Below are 21,247 nucleotides of genomic sequence, written 5' to 3'. Positions count from 1 at the left end.
CTGGTGAAAGTTTTATCTTCTCTGTTACCTGGTTGGAAATCATCCTGCAGCCAGTGCCGTGCCATGTCACACCAGCTCTCTGCTGGGGTGAATCCCCTGCTGTGCTTCCCCAGGCAACCAGAAGCATGAACGTGAATATTGTCCTCTATTCTTCTCCTTTCCCCTTCCATGCGAAGCACACAGTGCCTCATTCCTACAGACCTGTAGGGCAATAACACATTCCTCAGTTAGGGAGGTTTTCGGAAATGTCACTGGAAATACCTTCTGTTATCCCCCAGGTTTATTTGTATTTGAATCCGGTGGCGATGGAAGCTCTGAGGAGCTTTGCCCAGGAGGCTGGTGAGCAGATTGCTGGGCTACAGGTCTTCTGCCTCCCTCTAGCGTTGATTTTTCTTTTCTTTTAAGCTATTGGGACTGAGTTTTGCCATGACCTGACTGTGCCCAAGGTCTGCTGCACAGAGAGGAAGAATAAAAGGAAAAAAACCTTGCAGGTCTTTTAGACCACATCCATGAGTAGTGTAAACTGACCTGGATTGCGTCCCGCTGAGGTTCACCAGCTTGGGGACCAGCTACAGCGTCTTCATTTTAAACACATCCAAACTGTGTGGTCATAGTTGCATCTTTCTGCTTCTCTTTCTCCAAGTGAAAGATGGTTTTGTTCTTTTACAAATAAATTCTTGCAGGTGGATAAAATATACCCGTGAAATCTCAGAGTGGGTCCCAGCTCACAGCTTTGCTGAGTGTGAGAGTGCTCAGAACTTTGGTTTTCTTTTTGTCCTATCTTTTAAAACAAATACTTATTTGCTAAGCACCCAGAGTGTGATGAGCTTTCTGAATTCACTGAGATAAGTGACCACCATGACTATAATTCAAAGGATGGCTTTTTAAAAGGGCTTGGTTATTCTTTGTGTGGTAATGGAGTGCACTGCTATATAAATGAAGATAAAGGGCGAGCGGCTTTTATGCCTCAGGACGCTGCCTGCTCCCTGCAGGGATCAGCACGACCATTTGCTCTGTCAGGGAGGGCACAGCACTAATAACAAGAGATTTTGTGCCTTATATTTATTTTCCACTGAAGTGTTAAGGCCTGAACTCTGCAAGAAACAAGATATTAGCCCTGATGGACCCATGGTTTGCGAAGATGGTGTGTTCTGCATTCCTATGGCCACTCTTTAATTGGATTAGTTGGTGGTTTGACTGCAACATGAAAGTGGGTTATCTCCTCTCTCCCGTGCTTGATGGGGACACGGAAAGCTTTTTGTGAGTCACAGACCTAGTCAGATCATCTCTGTTCCAAGGTAGCCATCTGACAATTATACAACTCATTATATTTTCACTTGTCAAAAGTAAAAGCGAAGCTAATAGAGCAAGAAAAGAGCTCTTTGCAGATTTAGTCTTTGTGCAGATAGCACCTGGGTCTCTGAGGAATTCAGGTCAATAAGTATGAACTGAAGAGACCAAAGGGCTGGATGTTAATATTTTGTCAGTGTTTCATGCTGCAAAACCAATCTAAAGCTCAGTATCTCAGAAAATAGAGCTTGTACTAGAATTACCTTACAGTCCTGCCAAAGGAAGCCTTCCCTGTTCTTGCTCAGCGATTCTTGTGTGTGGTGGGACTGATGGATTCATGCTATACTTTCCATACCAAGAGTTCTCCCAGGTGCCTGCAGAACTACGGCCCATGTCTGTGCACACATGAGGACAGAAAGCTGAAAGCACAGTTTTACAGAAACCTCCAGTACTTCATGCCTTACTCTATCAGAATTCCAAACCTGAGTGAGTGAGCAACAACCAACCATCAGTGGCCACCGCTCTTGGAAAATATTCTTGGAAAGGTCCTTTGAAATGACTTAAAACAGTACACAGAATCATAGAACAGTTCAAAAAAAAGCCAAAACCAGTACCAAATCACTAGTTATGTGATTAATACTAAGGCTATACCTTTACTTTGTGATTTATCTTATATTGTTTGGTGATCATACAGGCATTCCAGTTTAGCAGTGGTGAGTAATGTCAATGTCAGGCGATGAGCAAATCCCTGGCGTTGGAGTTGTCATTAGCTTGGGATTTTCCTCAAGAAGTATTTTTAATGAACAAAAGATTCCTCGAGACCTGAGCACTGTTCTGAAATCTTCATTTTCTTGCTGTCATTTTTTTGGCGTCTCTAGAAAGAAAGGTGAACTCTTCCACAACACATAACCTGCAAAACATGGCACTCTGAAGATTTTTCTCTGGACTCTGTGCTCCAAAACATACCTGTCTTACCTGGCAGCACTGAACAGCGTCGCTGTTTGGTGAAATTCAGGAGATGATGGGTCTAAAGCTTGTTCCGTGCCAAGCACCTCAATGGGCTCTGTGCCCAACAGGCTTCCATCGCAGCAGCTTTTAAAAGCAATTTCTTCTGAGCCACAACTGCGTCTTTGCTCCCTTATTAGCATAAGCTGCGGAGAAGCCGACTGCACTGTGGAAAATTTCATGATCTGCAGAGAATCCATGAGCTCATCGCTTAAACAGGACCCGGCTCAGGTCTCATGAAACACAAAGAACACGGGTCTGCTGAGGGAGGGGAGCCCGAATTCTGGAAATACCTGAAATCCAGCAGTTTCCCTGCTGTTACAATGGGGCAGTAAGGTCAGTTCTCTGCCCTCCCCATCTCTCAGATAAATACATTGGAGAGAATGTATCTTGCATCTTGTAAAGACCGTTGAATTAGAGTATTAAGCTTTACTAACTGAGTATACGTGTAGTAACACACCTCCCTTTTCCTGTTGCCATGTGAATGGGGATCCTGACCACCTCTGTACGATGCCTGGGTGCCTGTTTCTGGAAAGCGTTTACTAATTCCTAGAAGGAGAGAGGACTAATAGTGTTTCTGTGACCCTTTGGGGATGTTTACTGTATTTTTCTCAGGCCAAAGAATGATGATAATACGAGCAGAGCATCTTTTTTGTGTTGCCCTCGGATAAATCACTGCCGACATCAAAAGTACCCAAAGCAGCACTTCTGCACCTAAGCAGTTTGAGGGTGAAAGATGATTTTTATGGCAAGGAGCGAGTGCTCGGCACCTTCGCTTTTGCTGGTCGTTCCCTTGGAAAGGAACGGAGTGGTGTGATGGGGTTGGGAAAATCAGCCAGAGATGCAGGGAGCAGCGGGGCCGTTTCTCGCTGCCAGCGTGCTCCCGGCCGCGGCACCCGAGTCACCACCGGCCGGGATCAGGGAATATTCTGGGTTGGAAGGACCTTCCGAGCTCCCCCAGTGCCCCCCCTGCCATGAGCAGGGACATCTGCAGCCGCTCGGGTTGCTCGGAGCCCCGTCCAGCCTGGCCGGGGATGTCTCCAGGGATGGTTCAGCCACCACCTCCCTGGGATGCTGCAGAGCCGGGGCGGCAGCCCCGCCGAGCCCGGCCCAATGTCCCCACGATGCGTCCCCAGTGTCCCCGGGCCGAGCGGAACCGAGCGGAACCGAGCGGAGCCGAGCGGAACCGAGCGGAACCGAGCGGAACCGAACCCGTTGGCTCCCGCGGCCGGCGGTGGTGCCGCCAGGCCGGCAGGGGGCGCTCTGCGGGATCGCGGCGGCCCCCGCGGGCAGAGCGGCGGCAGGAGAGCGGCCGCCCCGGCCACCCCGCGCCCCTCGCCCGCCCGCCCGCCCCTTCCCGCCGGCCTCGCTGCTCCGCCGGCCCGGGGACGGGGCCCCGCGGCTGCCCGAGCGCGGCGGGGCGGGCGGCGAAGCGGCGGCCGGAGGATGCAGGCGGGGCGGGCGGCGGCGGGCTGCCGTTCCCGGGTCGGGCAGCTAGAGAGCAGTGCAGGGAGCGGAATCCCGGCCGAGGAGCCCGTGCGCGGCGGCCGGGCGCTGGGAGCTCCCTTCCTGTCGGGGGCGGCTCTGGGCCGGAGGCCGTGAGAGGAGCCGAGCGGCGGCGGAGGCCCGGGCCGGCTCCCCGGCTCCCATGGCGGAGACTAAAATCATCTACCACATAGACGAGGAGGAGACCCCGTACCTGGTGAAGCTGCCCGTCCCGCCGGAGAAAGTCACTCTGGCCGATTTCAAAAATGTCCTCAGCAACCGGCCCGTGCACAGCTACAAGTTCTTCTTCAAGTCCATGGACCAGGATTTCGGGTGAGCGGCTCCGGGCCGGCGGGGGCCGCGTGTGCCGGGGCGGGGGGGCGGCGGTCCCTGCCCCTCCTCCCGCGCCCCTTCTGGCAGCCGGGGGAGGTCTCTGTCTGTGTCTCTGTCTCTCTCTCAGCCCGGCCGGGAGGCACCTGCTTCGGCCGCCGGCGCCGCCTGTCCCGGGGGTTGTGCCGCAGCCCCCGCCGGACGCGGGGCTGTGGGTGCGCGGCCCGGCCGGCACTAGGCCCCGGCGGCCCCGCCGGACCCCGGGGAGACGCGAGAGCCGCCGCCGCGAACATGGCGGCCCGGCCCGGCCCGGCGCTGCCGCCCCCGCCGCCTTCAGCCCGCGGCCCGGGGGGTGACAGCCCCGGCCGGGTCCCCCCGAGGCGGGGAGGCCTCTCGGCGTCTTGCCCGCGGCCGCTCCCGGCCCCGCAAGGCCGGAGCCTGAGGCCGGGCAGGGGTGACCGGCCGGAGCTGTCACCGTGTCGGGACGAGGCGTGTGGCTTCGTCAGGGTTTCTGAGGAGCCGAGGAGGCTCAGGCTGCGGGTAGCGCTGGAAGGTGAAGCCTTGCGCGAGTGCAGGAAATCGGGTCTGGTTTGCGTTTGGGTGGCAATGGCCGGTGGTCGAAGGGCCGGTTCTTGGCAGGGTCTGCGCCCAGTGCTGGTGGATCCGCTGGCTGGGACGAGGGCCAGACTTTCAAACGACCTTTGTGACGGTGTAGGCCACATTTCCCGCTGGAACCGGGGGGTGTTTGACAGCGTTCGGGGCTCCGCAGACAAGTGTGGGTTGTGCGCCACTGGGCTTGTTTACAGCCGTAATAAATAAACCGATAAACATCCATTTGACAGTTTGCCAGACGGTAACTTTCAGAACGTATTAATCCTTTTTTGCAGCGAGTCGCTTCTCTTTGTACTCACATTTTACGTATTTAAATGCCTTGCCAGTAAGAAAGAGAGTGGGTTTGTGGGACATAAACTAAACCAACGCTACGGTCGAGGTGCAAATTTTATGTTTGGTGAAATATATCATCCCAAGCATCCTCTTACGTATTGTGTAGCCTCTCTTTTATCCGTGAGACCTGAAGCCTTTAATGTTAATTGTGTTTTTATCCATGGTGGAATGTGGATATTGTTTGTTGACGCGTATTTCTTATGTGGCAAGTTGTTAGTATTGGCCTATTACTGTAGGAGTGTTCCTGTATTGACTTCTTGTTTTTCCGGATTGTGAAAACATTTATTTGGGAAACAACTATACAAACTGTTTGTTTTCAAAATAAGGTCTTTGAAATTGTCTATTCATAAATCGTTCTCTTTCACCCTCAAGTGACAGGGACACATACCCTCCAGTTGTTGTATAAATTTGTGGCGCAACCTCAATAAAGGCCGTTGGGTTTGTCGGGACGGCGTACGCGTTCATCCCGCTGCTGCACAGAGTTCGCGCTGGAAGACATAAACTGCGCCGAGGCACGTTGGGCGGACTGGGAAGATCTCGAATGCGTTTGGGCTGTTCTTGGTCTTTGACCAGCTAACAGAGCTAGTAACTGGAGTAACTCTTAGTCTCGAAACTGGGGTGAAAATCGTTTTTCTCGCGTTGTCTGGAAATGGAGTTAGTGGAAGATGAAGGGCTGCAAGTGGATGATGACGATTAGGACCTGTAAGTTCTGTCTCTCTTATTTAAACAATAGTCTCAAATGTAACTAGAGTGCATTAGGGTGGTAATGCCTTGCCTTGGCCAGCTGGAAGTGACTCTAGGTGGTGACTCTTGAAAGCCAAGGAACCGCCAGTCAGATTTTTGTTTGATTTTGTTCGTCAACCAATTTTTTGTTTCTCTCTGAATCTTAATTACTTGTGAAAAATAGGGAATTAGAAGAAAACTCATATGAATCTTGGCTGTCTTAGCAAGTGTTAATAGCAAATATGGGCTTTTTTTCACCATCTTGTCTTCAAACTGACTTTTAAAAATTTTCACGAATAGGTAATTATAGATGCAGCTGCCACTAACCGTAACAAAATTATGTGCCTAATTTCTGCCTTATGTGCCTGAAGATGTCCTCCAAGGAAATTCTTGTGTGTTCTCTAAGTGGTACTTAGGCTTAAACTACAGCAACATTTTTGGTTTAAGTGTCATGTTCTACAGTTCGCGTCCTGTGTTCTTCGCGGGGCTGTGATCTGGCTTGGTGACCACCGCTTGGCAGGGCCCTTCGTAAATCCCAGCACGGAGGGAAAAGTTCTTCTCGTGTTAGGAAAGCAAATGTTTTCCTGGAGAAGCGGAGCCTCCTGGAGAAGCCAGCAATCGGGAACTGACTTCACAATGCTGCACATGTTGTTGTAATTAAGTCACAGCCTTTCCTGGATCCTGAAATAATGTCATAAATAATTGTGCTCAGAAACAGTGGATGTGTTGAATGGTTTCCAGCTGGGAAAGACGGAGTCGCTGAGGATTGGAGCGGAGTTGGGGTTGGGACATGGGGCCGTTTCAAGCCATGTTCTGAAATTAAGCCGTGTTTTGTGTACCTGTGCTGAGTTACCATCCTGCTTCCAGCTTTGCTTCTCGGAAGCTGCAGGAGAAGAAAAGCGTAGGAGTGGGGGATTTTTCCTTTTGAGCTTTGGTTACAGTTTAATTTACTACTCTGCTTTGCAGTCTTAACGTTGTGCTTTACGTAAAGCTGTGGAAAACAGATACAACATGGAACCTTCATCTTGATTTTCCTATCAGCCTTACTTTGACATTAAAACACTTTTTCCTGTGCCATTTTGTTCTCAAAGGGTGACTTGTGTTCTGACTCTTGATGGGATAGACCTGGCTTTATTCTGCAAGCCCAGGCTTTCCTGCTGACTCCATCTCTAGGTATGACGTTGGTTTTAAGATGCGGGATGTCGAACTGTGTTCTGACTCTGACACTCAACCCTTGGAAGTGCTTTGTAGCTTCTATATTTGTTCCAGTCGGTGGGAAACTAAGCAGGGACATCACAGGATCAGACTCGTTAATGTGATAGTATCCACCAGGAATTAAATTTAGAAAAGGTGCTATCTGCCATGTGTGTTTCATAGCTCAGGAGCTGTGGCATCAGCTTGCTTGCTTGCTTACGGCGACTGATTCTTTCCTCTCAGAGGAAGAGCTCAGAGGTCACTTCCCATCACTGAAATTGTTGATTCTGAGCCGCACACGTCCTTGGAATAACGTATAATGCAGTTTTGTTGATTCTATGATGATTGAAAAATGGCTGATAATGAATACATCCAAAAATAAAGCTATAGCTTGTGATGCCTGGGCTCTCATGGCTGAGACTCTGACAGTGGCATAAATTGTGTTGGATCCAAATGATTCATAATGAACCTGTGTGACAGATCCTATAAGAGGAATTCCTACCTGTCTGCTCTTAAATATTTGGTATTTCTAGAGCTTTTCTTGTAAAACGCTATCACTAACTTCCAAAAATGCAAAATTATAAATGTATATGGTTCAGACACGTTTTAATTTTGCTGTGCAATAACCTGCTTGGAGACTCCGTGCTGCTGTTTCGTCTCTGGTCAGTACAGGGTGCTGTGTCGTGACGTGGTTATAGCAGGAGAGATGCAGAGGAAGGTCTGTACAGAAGCACGTATATAAATATACTCTCTCCTGCATTTTTCTGGCTTCCTTTGCTCAGTCACCACATGGCTGGGGCAGGAGCTGCTGCTGGTGCCGCAGCTGATGTTAAACTCTGCGATCTTTATCCACCAAATACCAGAGTCCGTCTGTTCTGCCATCCTTCTGGGTGAGGTTCAAGTCCTCATTCTTTCCATTGTGTGAACTAATACTCTTTTGCTTATGCTTCTTCAGGGAGTACTTTGAGGAGTGGCTTTGGAGGCATTCCTTTGCTATCAGCAAAATAATTTCCTTTTAAACTGGACTTTTAGGTGCAGCTGTTTCTTGCACAGAAATTTATTTTCTTGGTACTTGGTGTGTTGAAAACTAGCAAGCAATTGTGATTTAAAGCAGTAGGAATCTGGTTTGGGATTGGGATTATGAGTTGAGTGGGGCAATTTTTGATAGAAGAGTCGGAATTCAAGACGATGTATCCATGCGGGTAGAACTAAGAAAAGCAGATTTCCTGAAGATTTGTGTCCTTAACAGGGTTAACCCTCTGTATTTTCTCTGTTATCTCCGGCTGCTTTATCAGTTAGTACGTGCTCAGATATCCGAGGTACAGTTAGACTGAAAAAAAGCAGTTTACTTGGACACAAGTTTAAAAACGGTTGGGGCTTCAACTGGTAACACAGCCACATAATTTACCATCTAGATCTTTGCAAATGCCTACGGCATGAAAATATCTTTTGGATCGCAAGTGTGGTTGAACAGATGGAGCAACAAATGCGTTTCGTTTCAAGATTTTTTTTCTTTTTTTTTTTTTTTAATCCCATACCCCTTTTGGCCACGTTTGCCTGTCCGTAGGCTAAAAAGGAGCGATTGCGTAACCGTCCATGTTGTGTTCGGGTCAGGCTGGGCCAGCTGTTCCCGGGGATGTAAACAGGCACGGCTGAGCAAGAAAACCAGTGCGAGGTACGTTCCAGCCCATGGCCAAGATCGGTGACCCTCCCGGGTGAGGCTATAGCAGGACATGTGGCAGCCCGGGATTTCTGTTTGGGACTGATCCAAACCCCGCTGAAATCACCAAGAGTCTGTCTCTGAAACACACGGAACTTTGAGGCAGTTTCCAGTTCTGTCACGTGAACAATATTTGTTCAAATGTGTGACGTGCGGTGGGAGGAGAATGCTTTGTAATGAAAGGCTTTCCTCAAAAACCCCACAGCTGGTTAAGTAGATTGAGGTGAGAAGATCCTTGGATTTTTATTAGTTCTTTGCGACAGCGAATAAAACTGCGTATGGTGACTCTGGCTTCCCAGTTCGGTGGGTTGGTCGTGGTTCTTTCCAGCTTTCATTCCCCTCAGCAGGGTGTAAATAGTACAGAAGTCTTGGTCTGCTGTTGGTGGAGGAGCTCGAAAGTGAAGGCCAAGTTTCAGCTCGATTCCAACAAATAAATCTGGAATAATATTGTGAAAATAGGAGCAGATCTAGGCCTGAGTATGTGGATCAACAGCAATCACAGAATTCTTAAGGCTGGAAGGGAGACTTCATTAATACCTGCAGAAAGCTGGAGTCCTGTTTTCCCCAGTGGAGGCAAATGGAGAGGTGCATAGTTAAAGCAGAAACAGAAAACAGGAAAAAAATGTATTCAGCCACAGACTTAGGCTTGGACTCAGCAAAGTACTTGGCCACACTGCAGTGTAGTGCTGAATTGAGGCCTGTGTTTGCTACTTGTCAGGTGAGAATAGCCTGTATTTCTCCCAGCTTTTCCCCATTTTCTCTGCCGAAATTCATAAACTTGCTGGAGACTCTGCATCTTACTACTGATGTTTACACAGCATCTTAGCACTGTGGTGCTTTTCTGTTTGCCGACATCAGAAAGCACTATTGTAGTACAAATAACAAAAATATGTACGAGAACAGCAGTCTAATAGGCCTCAAAGCTCATACTTTGTGGCCACACTAGGTTAGCTTACACGTATTTTGCCAGGCTGATTTTGATAGCTGTCTACAGTACAAGTCACTGCTTATTTTAATGTCCCAACTGTAATGTAATAGAATATTTAAAACAACCACTTTTTCTGCTGGAACTTGAGGACTGCTCTGCTCTGAGGGTGGAGCACGTTATATTTATTAAAAGCTAACGCTATGAAAACATGTTGAAGGGATCCATCAGGTTTGGGCTGCTTCCTGTGGCTGGTGATCTGCAGTGGGACAAGTTAGGAAAACAAGTTTACTACTGTTCGTTTAATGAACACCTCCACATAGCGCAGGCACAGTTTTGTTTTTCTTTTCTTCAGCGCTCAGATAGACTTGTTTTGGCTCAAGAATACACACACAGACTGTACAGCTGTTGGAAACATTAACCATCTCTCTAGGATTCAGGTTCAGCAACTTACCAATGGGCTTGCTGTATCTCTAATTAAAATTTGCCTGTGAAGTAGTTTGAGTTAAATGGACGTGGCACTGAATTGAAACAGATTAATGCTACTTGGTCCTATAGTTATTTTTTTTTAAAGCTTGCTTGTGCCTCATGGTTACTCTCTATTTACTTCATTGTTTGCATTCTTTTTGCATAAGGATTTCCCTCTAGTTTACTGAAGCTGAAGTCTGTAAACTACTACATTGTACTGAGAAGAAATATTTTCAGATGTAATTTAAGGGCTAATTACGATATCCAGGACTGTATCTTTTCTTTGGCTATGTTATTTATAAAGAAAACAGGTGCCTCATCTTTTGCTAAATGTCTATGTTGGGTGCTTTAATGGTGTTATTACAAGGTGGTAATTAAGACAGTCCTGCAAGCAACGCTTGTGCCATCTGCAAATGAATCCTCTTGTAGTGTTGAGTAAATGGCAGAGTGCTGTGCCCTTCAGAGATCACTCTGCATGGAGCTAAGGAGAAAAACACAGGTAAATTCAATTTAACTGAAGCTATTTGTTGAGAATTTTGCAAGATGTACTATATGCAATCCCAGTTGCAAAGAACTGTTTCCAGACAAGATACACTGAGTAGGTGGATTGGGAAAGTTAGAAGGGGAAGTAAATAATTCCTGACAATCTCTAATATCAGTTTTACTGTTTGTTTAATCTGTGTTTGGTTTTGTGCACTTGGTTGAGGTGCTGAATCTGGACATGATAAAACTCATCTGTTTTTCTTGTCCCAGCTAAATGTGTTCTTTCATCGTAATCGTTTAGGGTAGGTCTAACTCGCGAAGAAGTTAGAGGAAAACTATTCCTCAAAATCTCCCTGTTACTGTTCAGAAATGCAGCCTCGCCTTGCTTGTCCAAGACTTCCAAGACAGGGTTTTTTGCTGTATTTTCCTTCTGTTCAAAGATTTAGCAGTGAATGCAGGCAGTGGTGCTTTGCAGTCGGTCTGCATTGTTAGTTTAGCGCACAAAGCTAGTGTTGCAGTTGGAAGCCTGATAGAAATTGAATCAAAATGTCAGTTTAAGAGCCCATTGCTGACAATAAAACATATGGAAGTTGTAAAAATGTCCTTTCTCAATAGAAGAACACTCAGTCTGTCTTGTTCTTCAGTTCTCTAAGTGTATACTTGGATTGTCCAAAGTAGTCTTGTGGAGAGTGACTTGAAGAGGTGCCTGGTAACCACTCCGGAATTATTGTGGGGTGGTCCTTGTGCTGTGAAAAAGCAGAACTGAAGAAGAATCAGCCCTGTGTTAGCATGTGGGTAAGTCTAAGCCTTTATTTCTGCACGCTGCAGTGCCGGGACACAGACTTACCTTCCGTCAGCTTCAAACGTGCTGAAACCGTCATGTGTTACATGTAGTCCATCAACAGCCAGCTGAAGGATTTTGGAAGATATTTTCTCATCATGATCGTAGTTAGCCTAAAAATCAATGTGTTAAAACAGGCAAATTCATAAGAGGTAAGCCCCATCTGTTGACAGGAACATCTGATTTTTATTTTTTTTCCCCCCGCTGAGTTCACGGCAGCTCCCACTGTTTTCTGACCCTCTTTTACTTTGAGAGTATACAAAACCGAAAATTCCTCTCCTTACACACCCTCCAAAAATTGGCAGATGGATGATGTTCTTCTGGAGGAAAAAATGAAGAGGTCGTGTCTGCTCTCCAGATAACCTGCAAATCCAAGAGCTGCTTCCAGCTCTCTTCCGAGAAGATCCCTTTGGATATTAACTGAAGGTTATAATGAAGGTTATAAGCAGAGATCATGGAGCTGGGCCGGTTTGTCACCTTGGCGCTTTCTTTCAAGGGTATCTGCTACTTCGGGAATTTGTTCATTTTGCTGCCACTGCTTCATATGTTGTTTCTGTCTTGGCAGTAGCAGAAATCCGTGTGTGTTTTGGAGCCAGGTGCTCTGCATGGAACTCTGAGGAAATGTCTCTGTGGCCAAGTCGGAGATGGGAGCAGGGGCTGTTCCTGAGGCCCCGTTGCTGTGGTGTCCAACCATCAGTTCATGTAGCACATGGAAATCGGTGACATACAGAGCTTTTAAACCATAATTTAGTCAAACGCTTGAGCACTTATTATTTAACTTAAATCTCAGAAGAAAATCCATTCGTATGTAGTAATGTGCTCATTGCGGTTTGTCTTGCTCATAGTTCCCAACAGGGGCCCGATTCAAGCCCCTTCATGGTGCCTTGAAATAGTTAATAGTTAATTCTGATGGGCTTTGGGACAGACTTTTCTGACCAGTGTATTTGTCCAGGTTTTGCTGGGTGTTTTGGATGGAATTCCTTCCACAAGTTCCCTTTTGTGGGGCTGCCAGTTCTCCTGAAAACGGTTTGAGGTGCTCCAGGCTCTGAGACCCTGCAGTTTGGGTATGAATATGTATAGTACATAAATGACCCCAGATTTGGAAGCTTTTATTTGCAAGAAGAAAATTCTTGTCGAGAGAGGACGAATCTGTGTGTTTAAGGGAAGAATGATCATGGTGGTTCGTGGCTGCAACTCTGTGTCGGAATCAGAGTGAAGAGAAGATTTTAAGTGTACATCATATGTACAGGAAAAGCTTTGCTGTGTAGGCTCTGCTTTTTCCGTCTGATTACTGCTCGCCTTTAGCAAAGGACATTTGGATTGACCTGCCATTAGAATGCCATTTTCTAAATTAATTAAGCACCAACTCTTGGTTTAATGAGTGTGTTGGGGAAGAAGGAGGATGTTACTGGTGATTTTGCTGATGCTGCTTTGGGGTCCCAGTTTTCAGAGATGAATGCTGGAGGCTTGTCCTCCAATTTCTGCTGTAGAGCTTAATCAGTTGAGACAAGCTGCTGAGCAAAGACAGAGGAATTTACAGTGCTTGAGGAAGGAACGACCCAAATATTTGCCCCATGATTCCGTTGTGGCTTATTTCCATGTGAAATATAAGTAACTCAGGGAATGACGATCATTTTTGGTTATTTCAGTGGCCTTGGTAAGAAAAAGTATGAAAATAATTTGGGAGGATACTCAGAGCGTACAACACGTGATCTACTCCACTCAGTTCCTGGAGATAAAAATCCTCATTAAAGTAAGTGTGCAAATACTGTTTGTTAACAGCTGTGTTACTGTGAGGAACTGGGACAAGAACTTGTGTTTTAACAACTGCTAGGCCGTTAAAACCAAGCGTGCATCACACAGGGTCTAAGAGGAACAGATAGATTTGAAGACTGCCTCAAAATAAGAGTTTTGTGAATTAAATCCTATCTGAAACCTGCGATATTTCAATGACTTCTCTCGCCTTCCCCCTGGAATGTGAAGAGAAGAATGGCTGTGGGTCGAGGCTCTGCTTTGGGATTTGAGGTCTGAGCGCAATTTTCCCTCTTCCAGCTACTCTGTACTTGACCTTGAGTAAGTGATGTGGTCTGTGATATTAGGACCAGTTAAACTTGTGCCTAGTGTAATTTATGCACATGAGTTCTGCCTTTAAAGGAGAGTGTAAACATGTTAAATTACATGCCTAGGAAACTTGTAAATAGGGCCTTTTATTTTTGGGTTTCAGTTCTGTTTTTGAAAAGCCTGGCTTGCTGCAGATGGGCATCAGTGCGGAGAATGGCACCTACAGAACTATATATATATATATGTATATACAGAAGTACAGCAGTGCAAATGCACAGTATCTTACCAGGTTTCTCTTCTGTTTTGTTCTCTGTTTGCTCTTTCTCCCCTCTCTGCCCATCACTTTTTGGCAGTCATTGTAGAAGTTCTTTGCAATGAGCAGCTTCAGTGATTGTTCCATTTGCACCTGCGTAATGTTTTCCATTGAAGTTACTATCGCGGTTGAATTCTGAAATTATATAAGTAAATAAAAATTATTTGCCAATGCAGAAAGAAGGAAGCTACTAAAAGAGTGGGTTTGCAAGACTTTTTGGTGCTGCCTTTTAAATATATTTCTGGTTGTAATTTATGACCTATTTTAGTTATAGACACAAGCTGGAAAAAGGTACAATAAATGGAGCAAAACTATTATAACTGAACCCAAGACTTGCCTGGTACAGAGATGAGGAGGGAGTGAGGATCCATGACAAACCTTTTCTTTATTTGAAATAGAACATGCAAAGAAGTGTCTGACACTAATTACATTTTGCCCTTGCTGAGGAAGAAAGCTGCATGGTGATGGTGAGATACGAGTGCTGCAGAAAACATGAATATTTAAGGATCTCTGGACCAACCATGTTGTTTCTAACCAGAGGTGCTGGTTAAAGTGTCGAGTTCAAGGGAGAGGTTGGATTTCTGATGTCATGGGGAAACCTGTGGGAAAACTTAGTCACTAGAGATGGTTGAGCAAGTGTGATGGTTGTAGACACGCTCAACAAGTTCTTTATTTCAGGCTATGCAAAAATCCTCCCTGGCTGCAGTGGCACTAGAGACTAATCCTGAAATGGTACAGAACATGCCTTTCAAAGAGCCTGGAGTATTTGGAATAAAGGTAAACTAAGCAATGGCCCTGGAGCCCGTGTGAATGTGCAGCTGGAACATGGTTAAGAGCTCTTTGGTGTTTATGTGTTTCGTGATGGCTCTTGCACGATGTGTCCTGGTCAACTTTGAGTGAAGATAATGGAAGTTTTCAATGCAGAGTGAATTTATTGGTTGTTCTCAGTGCTGTTTCAGGTCTCTAGCTTGTAAGAATTACCTGTAGGTGAATGAAGATCTTGTTCCTCATGATATTACATAGATGCACCTGCAGCAGAGCGATCAAACAGTTAATGTTAAAAATCCTGCATCTTCTGGCTTTCAAACTGTCTCAGCAGGGGTTGCATTTCGTGGTTGACATCAGCCATGCTGCTCCAGCTCCTGCTCCTTTCACATCCTGCTTTTCATCCCCCCTCCCTCTTTACTCTCTTATTCAATAAGGTTAATAAGCAAATTTGTCATCTGCTTATTTTTGTCTTTGCTAACACTCCCCCCACCCTCCCGTCCAGCACAAATTAGCATTAAGCCAGTGAATGGAAGATAATGCTGCTGTGAATTATCCTTTGCTGCAGGGCAGCTTTGCGTTCCCAGTGCTGAGTTGACTTTGTTTTGTGTGACTAAAACCAGGCAATGCAACAAAACTGGGATTTGCGTTCCTGACAGGAGGGGCTCTGGGTGTGGAAGGGCAGTGACTGGGCTCAGGAGGCATCTCCTCGACAGGTTCTTTTTACTGGGGACGTCTTGGGCTGGGCTGGCTTGGCCGTGACCTGCGAGTTGCTACGCGAATTGCGCTCGCCCTTTGCATTTGTAAAAACGCGTCAGAGACAAATATGCTTCTTGTTTGTGCAGCGAGGGATCCTTTGTGAAGATGGGTGGTGTGTTTCGTGAGCTTCTGGGGAGAAACCAGAACTGACGGTGCAGCCGAGCAAAAAGAAAGGAGCACAAGGACCCGCAGCGCTGCGGCTCGGCAGGTGGAAGGGATTCCCCCAAGTTCATCAGCAGATTGTGGGCAGAATTGGGAATGGAAATCTCACCTTATGGTTTCTAGTCTTACATTTTAGTTGCTGGAGAGTTTTCCCAAGTGACTTACTTTTTTCATGTCTAATAGTCTAGAAGGCATTTATTTGTTTGTAGCTGTTTATTTTGTTCTTTACATCTTGGGCATTTGGGTATAAATTGTAGGTGCTTGTGGAATCAACTGCATGGCTGGCAAGTAATCGAGACCTTTATTAAAAGCACAGAATGTTACCAACTCCCTCTACCTGGCCCTTAAAAACTACATTAGCTCTTAAAAACTTATTTAAATAGTCATGGAACTACCTTGACTTTTCCTTGCCAAGGCTGCTGATTTTACACATTCATTTATTCTTGTTCTTCAGAATATTTTGTGTTTACTTCCAGCAGCCAGGTGAAATAAATAAAAACAATAGAGACATGTGCATCTGTCAGCTCATGAAATCTTAAAACATTCTTTTCTTTAAGGATAGTAGGTATAGAAATTCAAGTGCAAAACCAAAACAGCTCTTGAAAATATATTACTCCTTTCCTAACATGATTCATTCTCCCGAGTGTTAAGCTGCAAGTGCAGATGTCAGATAGCTCTCCAAAAAGTGGTGTGTGGAGACAGCATACGAAAGCTGAACTTTCATTAAACCTGTGTTATCAAAGAAGGTGCGTCCCTCGGGGTGGAGGCTCAAAGTAAAGTAACTATCGCGCTTGAGAACCTGACAGTGCTGCCTTTTGTTGCTGTGTTTTCTTATGGACAGATTTCCTTTTGAAAATAGTGACTCAGGACGTGGTCGGGAGGTAGTATCTGTGTTCAAAAGTTAGAACTGAGATACTGCCAAGGTGTCTTAGACTCTTTCAGATTCTGTGAAATAATGTGTGTTTCTGATTTCCCCACCAGACAGGCTGACTTTTAAAAGGGTTTTTGGTGGCTTATTGGATACTGGTTTTAAAAGCAACAGCTAGACCTTTGCCTGGGGATCAGGTACGTGGCACGTCTTTGGGCAAACATAAACGAGTAGTTTATGTTTCAAAATTTAATTCCCATCTCCCCCCCCACGCCTCGCTTTTCATCCATGCTGTCTCCTTTTAACAGCTTCTTTTTCTCTCTTTAGACTCCAGGGATCAGTAATTAAGCAATCAGCCTCTGGTTGGTTGGAGAACCATTGGCAACTGCAGCAGTTACAGAGCTGCTGATCCTCCCGAGTGCCTGACAGAAATGAGTGAGGACGGGAGCGCAGCTGGAAGAGAAGAATAGACAGATTACAAAACCGCGGGGACTGGGTCTCTCCTTATCTGGCTCTGCCAAACAGCAGGATATGTGTGTCAGTGAAATCAGAGTTAGGAAATGACAAAGTGAGTTTTACTCTTGAGAGATGCTATCAGTGTCCTCCTGCAAAAATGGGATTTCGAACAGCTCCTTGAGCTTCCCAGGTTTATGGTGCAGATTGGTTGAACTGGAGCTGTTCAGCCACTCTTTTCTGTGTTTGTAACACAACCAGCAACAAAATCAAACTTAACAGTTTATCTGTTACTGTTGTCTGTTGATGTTGGGTCAATTGGGAGTCTGACCTGTGAAAAACTGCTTTGAGTTCTGGATTGGAGCTCAGTGGGCATCTGTGATTTGGGTGCTTGTGAACACTACGATGTGAATTTATATCTGACTTGGGATTTTGTGACAAGCTAGAGATCTCTTTTTTCAACACCTAAACAAACTTGTAGGTCCAGTTATACTTTGAAGTGTGGGCAGAATTTGTGACTAGGCCTGGCTGTAAGAGCTCTGAACCCGGCTTTTCTTTATGTTGAAGTTTGTCTCGCAGTGCTGCTGTCCCGGGGCGCTGTTCGAGTTGGATCTGTGCTGTTCCTCGTGGGAGACTGAACTTGGAAGGGGTGTCGACAGAGGCAACTGTATCTTGTGGTCTGGATTCCAAAATAATGTCCACAGAGAACATCCAGGTTTGTTGAACGGCTGAGCAGGATTCACATTATACCCCTCCTGGGTGCCTTTGAGACTTGAAAGTTATGGGAACTGTTCATTAAATTGATCTCTGTGTATGATGCAGGACACTTTTTAAGCTAGTGACTAGTGAGGGCTTTCCCGTGGCTTCCCACAAAAAAAAAGGGGGGGATACACAGTCTTTTAGGGTGTAATTCTTTGGTAGAGTTGACATTTTGCATGTGCTTTGAAGGTGAACAGAGACGGGAGTCTCCACCTTCGTGCCCGTGTTCTATACGGGTCTGGAGGCGACAGGCGCTATCGCGCTCAGTACAACACGCGCCCACCTTGTCAAGGGCTGCCAGTTGTACTTCTGGAAGCTGGAGGAGTGAACACCAAAAGACCTTATTAAAATAAACTCAATCATTTTCACCACATCAGTGACCAGAATTATGCCATTTAATTAAAATACGTCTAGACAAATAACCTAGGGGAGGAGAGATATTATCTATAGTAAGTGTTGGAGGTTTCTGCACAGGGCCCACACTAAATAAATGTATGGATGGCTTCTTTTCTCTCCCCAGTGTCTGGAGCCTTGGAGTGCTGTAGCCAATGCTGAATAATGTGGTTGTTTCTCATGTAACCACATTGGCATTCATCTCTTTGTTAGCAATTACTTTAACCTGTCTGTAAATAATATTTCTGTGCAGTATTGATTAAGACTTATGGCTATTTTTTGACCTAGCTTTGTTATTATAATGAGGTACTTTTAAGAGAGCACAAAAGGAACATTTCACAGAGGAATAAGAAGAACTACCCGGGCACTTGGCCATTGTGAAATTTGTGCAAATACACAAAGATAAGAGACATCTGCTGTCTGTGGGCTCAGTTCTTATCGCTGCTCAATATTTTGAATAATGGGTTGTTGTGCAGTAGCCTTCTGGGATTTTGGAGAAGGACCCATGACACAATGGGCTGGATATCACTCCAATTTTCATATCATCCATGGGATGGGGGTTTGGCTGTGTGATAGCAAAGAGTGTATCTGTGTTAATTTGAATCCCGTTGGTGTGGGAAGCCCTTGAAATAACGAGCGGCAGCGCGGGCCGAAGTGTGGTCTGGCAGCCAGAGAGGTACCGCAGTCTGGACCATAATGAAGTTTGGATAATTACACTCCTGCTCTTGTCACTGCCTGAGCTAGCTGTGTTGAAACTAACTTTAGTTTGCATTCAGTGCCTTGAAATGCTTCTCTGTCCATTTTGATATTGAGCAGATGAATTTCAGGCTTAAGCTGAGGCATCCGCACTTCTGGCTGGAGGTCCACGAACAGTGGCTGCAAAGTGGTGCTTTTTGCATGTTGATGAATTAAAGTTATGTTGTCCTAAGACATCCTTAGGGATGATATGAAATTTTGGGCATTCATGGAGCTCTTAATGCTTCCCAAGTAACTTTGAAAGGACTGGAAGCATAGCTCAAAGGATGTGCTGTTAGAGTCACTTTGTGCCGAGGGAGGGTGTATCACTAAAATCAGTGTTCCCTTTGCACAAAAATAGAGATTTTCTTGGTAGTATATGGTAGGTGGAGTGGTCAATAACCTTACAAGTTGCGCAGCCTCTCTTACTGTTCATCAATGGGGCCGAGAGCTGTTGGGAATCAGCTAAAATCATCCTGAACCTTGTCTTTCAATTCTCAGCTTCAGGACTGGCTTGGGGAACGGCACTTGGACTGTGTTTCAGAAATCACAACGTCTCAATGAGTTGGTGTGTGGCTCTCGGCGTGCGAGGTTATGACCCGACCTGAGCCCGCAGAGGCTGAGATTTTCACCAGGCTGCATCTCTGCCTTGACTTCATGTGAATGTCGTCTCGAAATGCTATTTTGAGAGTGTCCTGCTCTGGAGTTTTGAAGATAATTGCACCCTGGGGAAAGCAAAATCAGAGCCAGCTGTTTCAAATGGCCATTCCACAACCAACTCTCTTTTACATTTTTTTTTCCTAGGTTGTTTTCAAGAACAATTTAATTTTACGGGGGCTTGTTGATATTTATTGTTTTGTAAATAAGACATTGGACTGGGAAATCTGGGTTCAGGTCATAATTATGCTGACCTGGCGTTTTGTATTGTGGCTTCCTTGTCTTTTTGGCAGAGATGATGATATGTGTCTGTCCCGTGGGACAGCTGCAAGATTAGATTTACTAACACCTGTGAGATTGTAATATAGTCACATCAATAATTTAGTACATAACATGAAGGCAGAGGAAAAAGGGAAATAATAGAAAAGACAGAAAACTGTCAGTGTGGCTAAAGTGCTTTGCTTGTTATGGACAGTTTGGTCAGTTCAATTCCAAACTCTTTCCACGGGAGTAGATGGTGTTGATGGAAACAAACAGTAAGGTCTTAGGACTCCAAAAGTCAACCATTTGCTTGGTTTCTCTGCACATAATTAAGAGTAATCCTTTTTTTCTTTTCTGCTAGGTTAGCTGATCATGGAGTGGAGGACAATACTACGCCCAATTGGGGCTATCAGTGCTGAAATCAAAATAGACTAATTTCTATAGACAGCAACTTACCAAGCCATAAATGCCTGTATTTTAGTGGGATTTTCACACCTTGAGCATCAGCACAACCACTGAAATATTGTTAATTAAGAAGTAGAGAAGCAAATCGTATTCCCTATATGTCATTGCTCTTTAACAGTCTTAAATATTTTAAAACACTTAATTGGAAGCCGTTCCTCAAAGATTCTACAAAGCACACCCTGTTTGGAGACCCTTTCAAGACAACGGGCAGAAGTTGTGCCGAGGGTCTGCAGCCAAACCCGAGTCGCTGAAATGGCAGATGAGCCGGGTCTGGGCTGGGAGCACAGGTACCAGTTGGTTTAAAACACATGGAACCTTTTCGTGTGAGTCTCCGTGTTGGGCTGTTGCACTTGGGAACGACCGACAGGCCCTTCAAAGTGCTTTGGGTGCGATGCGGAGGGCTCAGCGGGATTGCTGTGGATCAGAATCCCCCCGTTCGCACTCAAGGCAGCTGAAACACCAGTAATTTCTGTTTACTTCCCTCCCAGAGCGGAGCCTGAACAAATGTAATTGTCCTTGAGTCCCAGCTCATTGCTATAGTGATGCTTTAGGTTTGAAACAAAGGGCAGATTCAGGCCAATTCTCTCCAAGACAGCGCAGGAGTTCTGACTTCATGTGCTTAAGTCACTGTCTGCTATAGGACCTAAATGCCAAAACTTTTCCAGTATCCTGCAGTTCTCCCAAAAGATGATAAATGATCCCTGCTGTTCCAGGGGCTGGCACGGGGAACTGCTGGATGTGCCTCCGGGAATCAAGGTGCTGTGGAGAAACCGGGGAAGTTCTGTGGGCAAAATGTTTAGTGCGGTGATGAGAATCAGATGGGGCAGAGGATAGCTGGTGTGTAAACACTGGAGTGCATTAACCGGTAATTGCAGACAGAACCACTGAGACTGTGTTTGGATTTTTAGAAGTGTGAAGAATAACGTGAGGCAGAGAGTAGCGGCTAATTACATAAATGAAGACATAAGGGGCGGGTGTGCGTGGTGGAAGGACGGGAGGTTGACCTTGAGCTGGGCACAGGACCTGACTTCAGTAAATGGCTTTATGCAGAAGGGACGTTGAACTCGTGCAGCTGATCCTCTGCAGATCACGCCGAGCTACCGCTCAGCTGGTTTGTCGGGAGAGCTCTCGCGTGCATGGCTTTATTTCTTGAAGAGGGTTTTGTTCTGTAGTTGGGTGTGTCCTAT

At 45.9% G+C, this 21,247-nt stretch overlaps 1 protein-coding gene across 1 annotated transcript in view; it reads left to right on the top strand.

Annotated features, from left to right (window-relative positions):
- The first annotated feature begins 3,597 nt into the window (after positions 1-3,597).
- The window catches only part of DVL1 (dishevelled segment polarity protein 1), a 52,583-nt gene continuing 34,933 nt past the window's right edge, over positions 3,598-21,247 (top strand). Inside the window, exon 1 of the mRNA XM_065650184.1 lies at positions 3,598-4,113. Within this exon, the coding sequence (XP_065506256.1) occupies positions 3,944-4,113 (170 nt within the window). The 5' untranslated portion in view covers positions 3,598-3,943. The remainder of the gene's footprint in view (positions 4,114-21,247) is intronic.

The sequence above is a fragment of the Caloenas nicobarica genome, chromosome 22 (assembly GCF_036013445.1).
Source record: "Caloenas nicobarica isolate bCalNic1 chromosome 22, bCalNic1.hap1, whole genome shotgun sequence".
NCBI lineage: Eukaryota > Metazoa > Chordata > Aves > Columbiformes > Columbidae > Caloenas > Caloenas nicobarica.
This window is presented reverse-complemented; position numbering and strand designations above follow the sequence as displayed.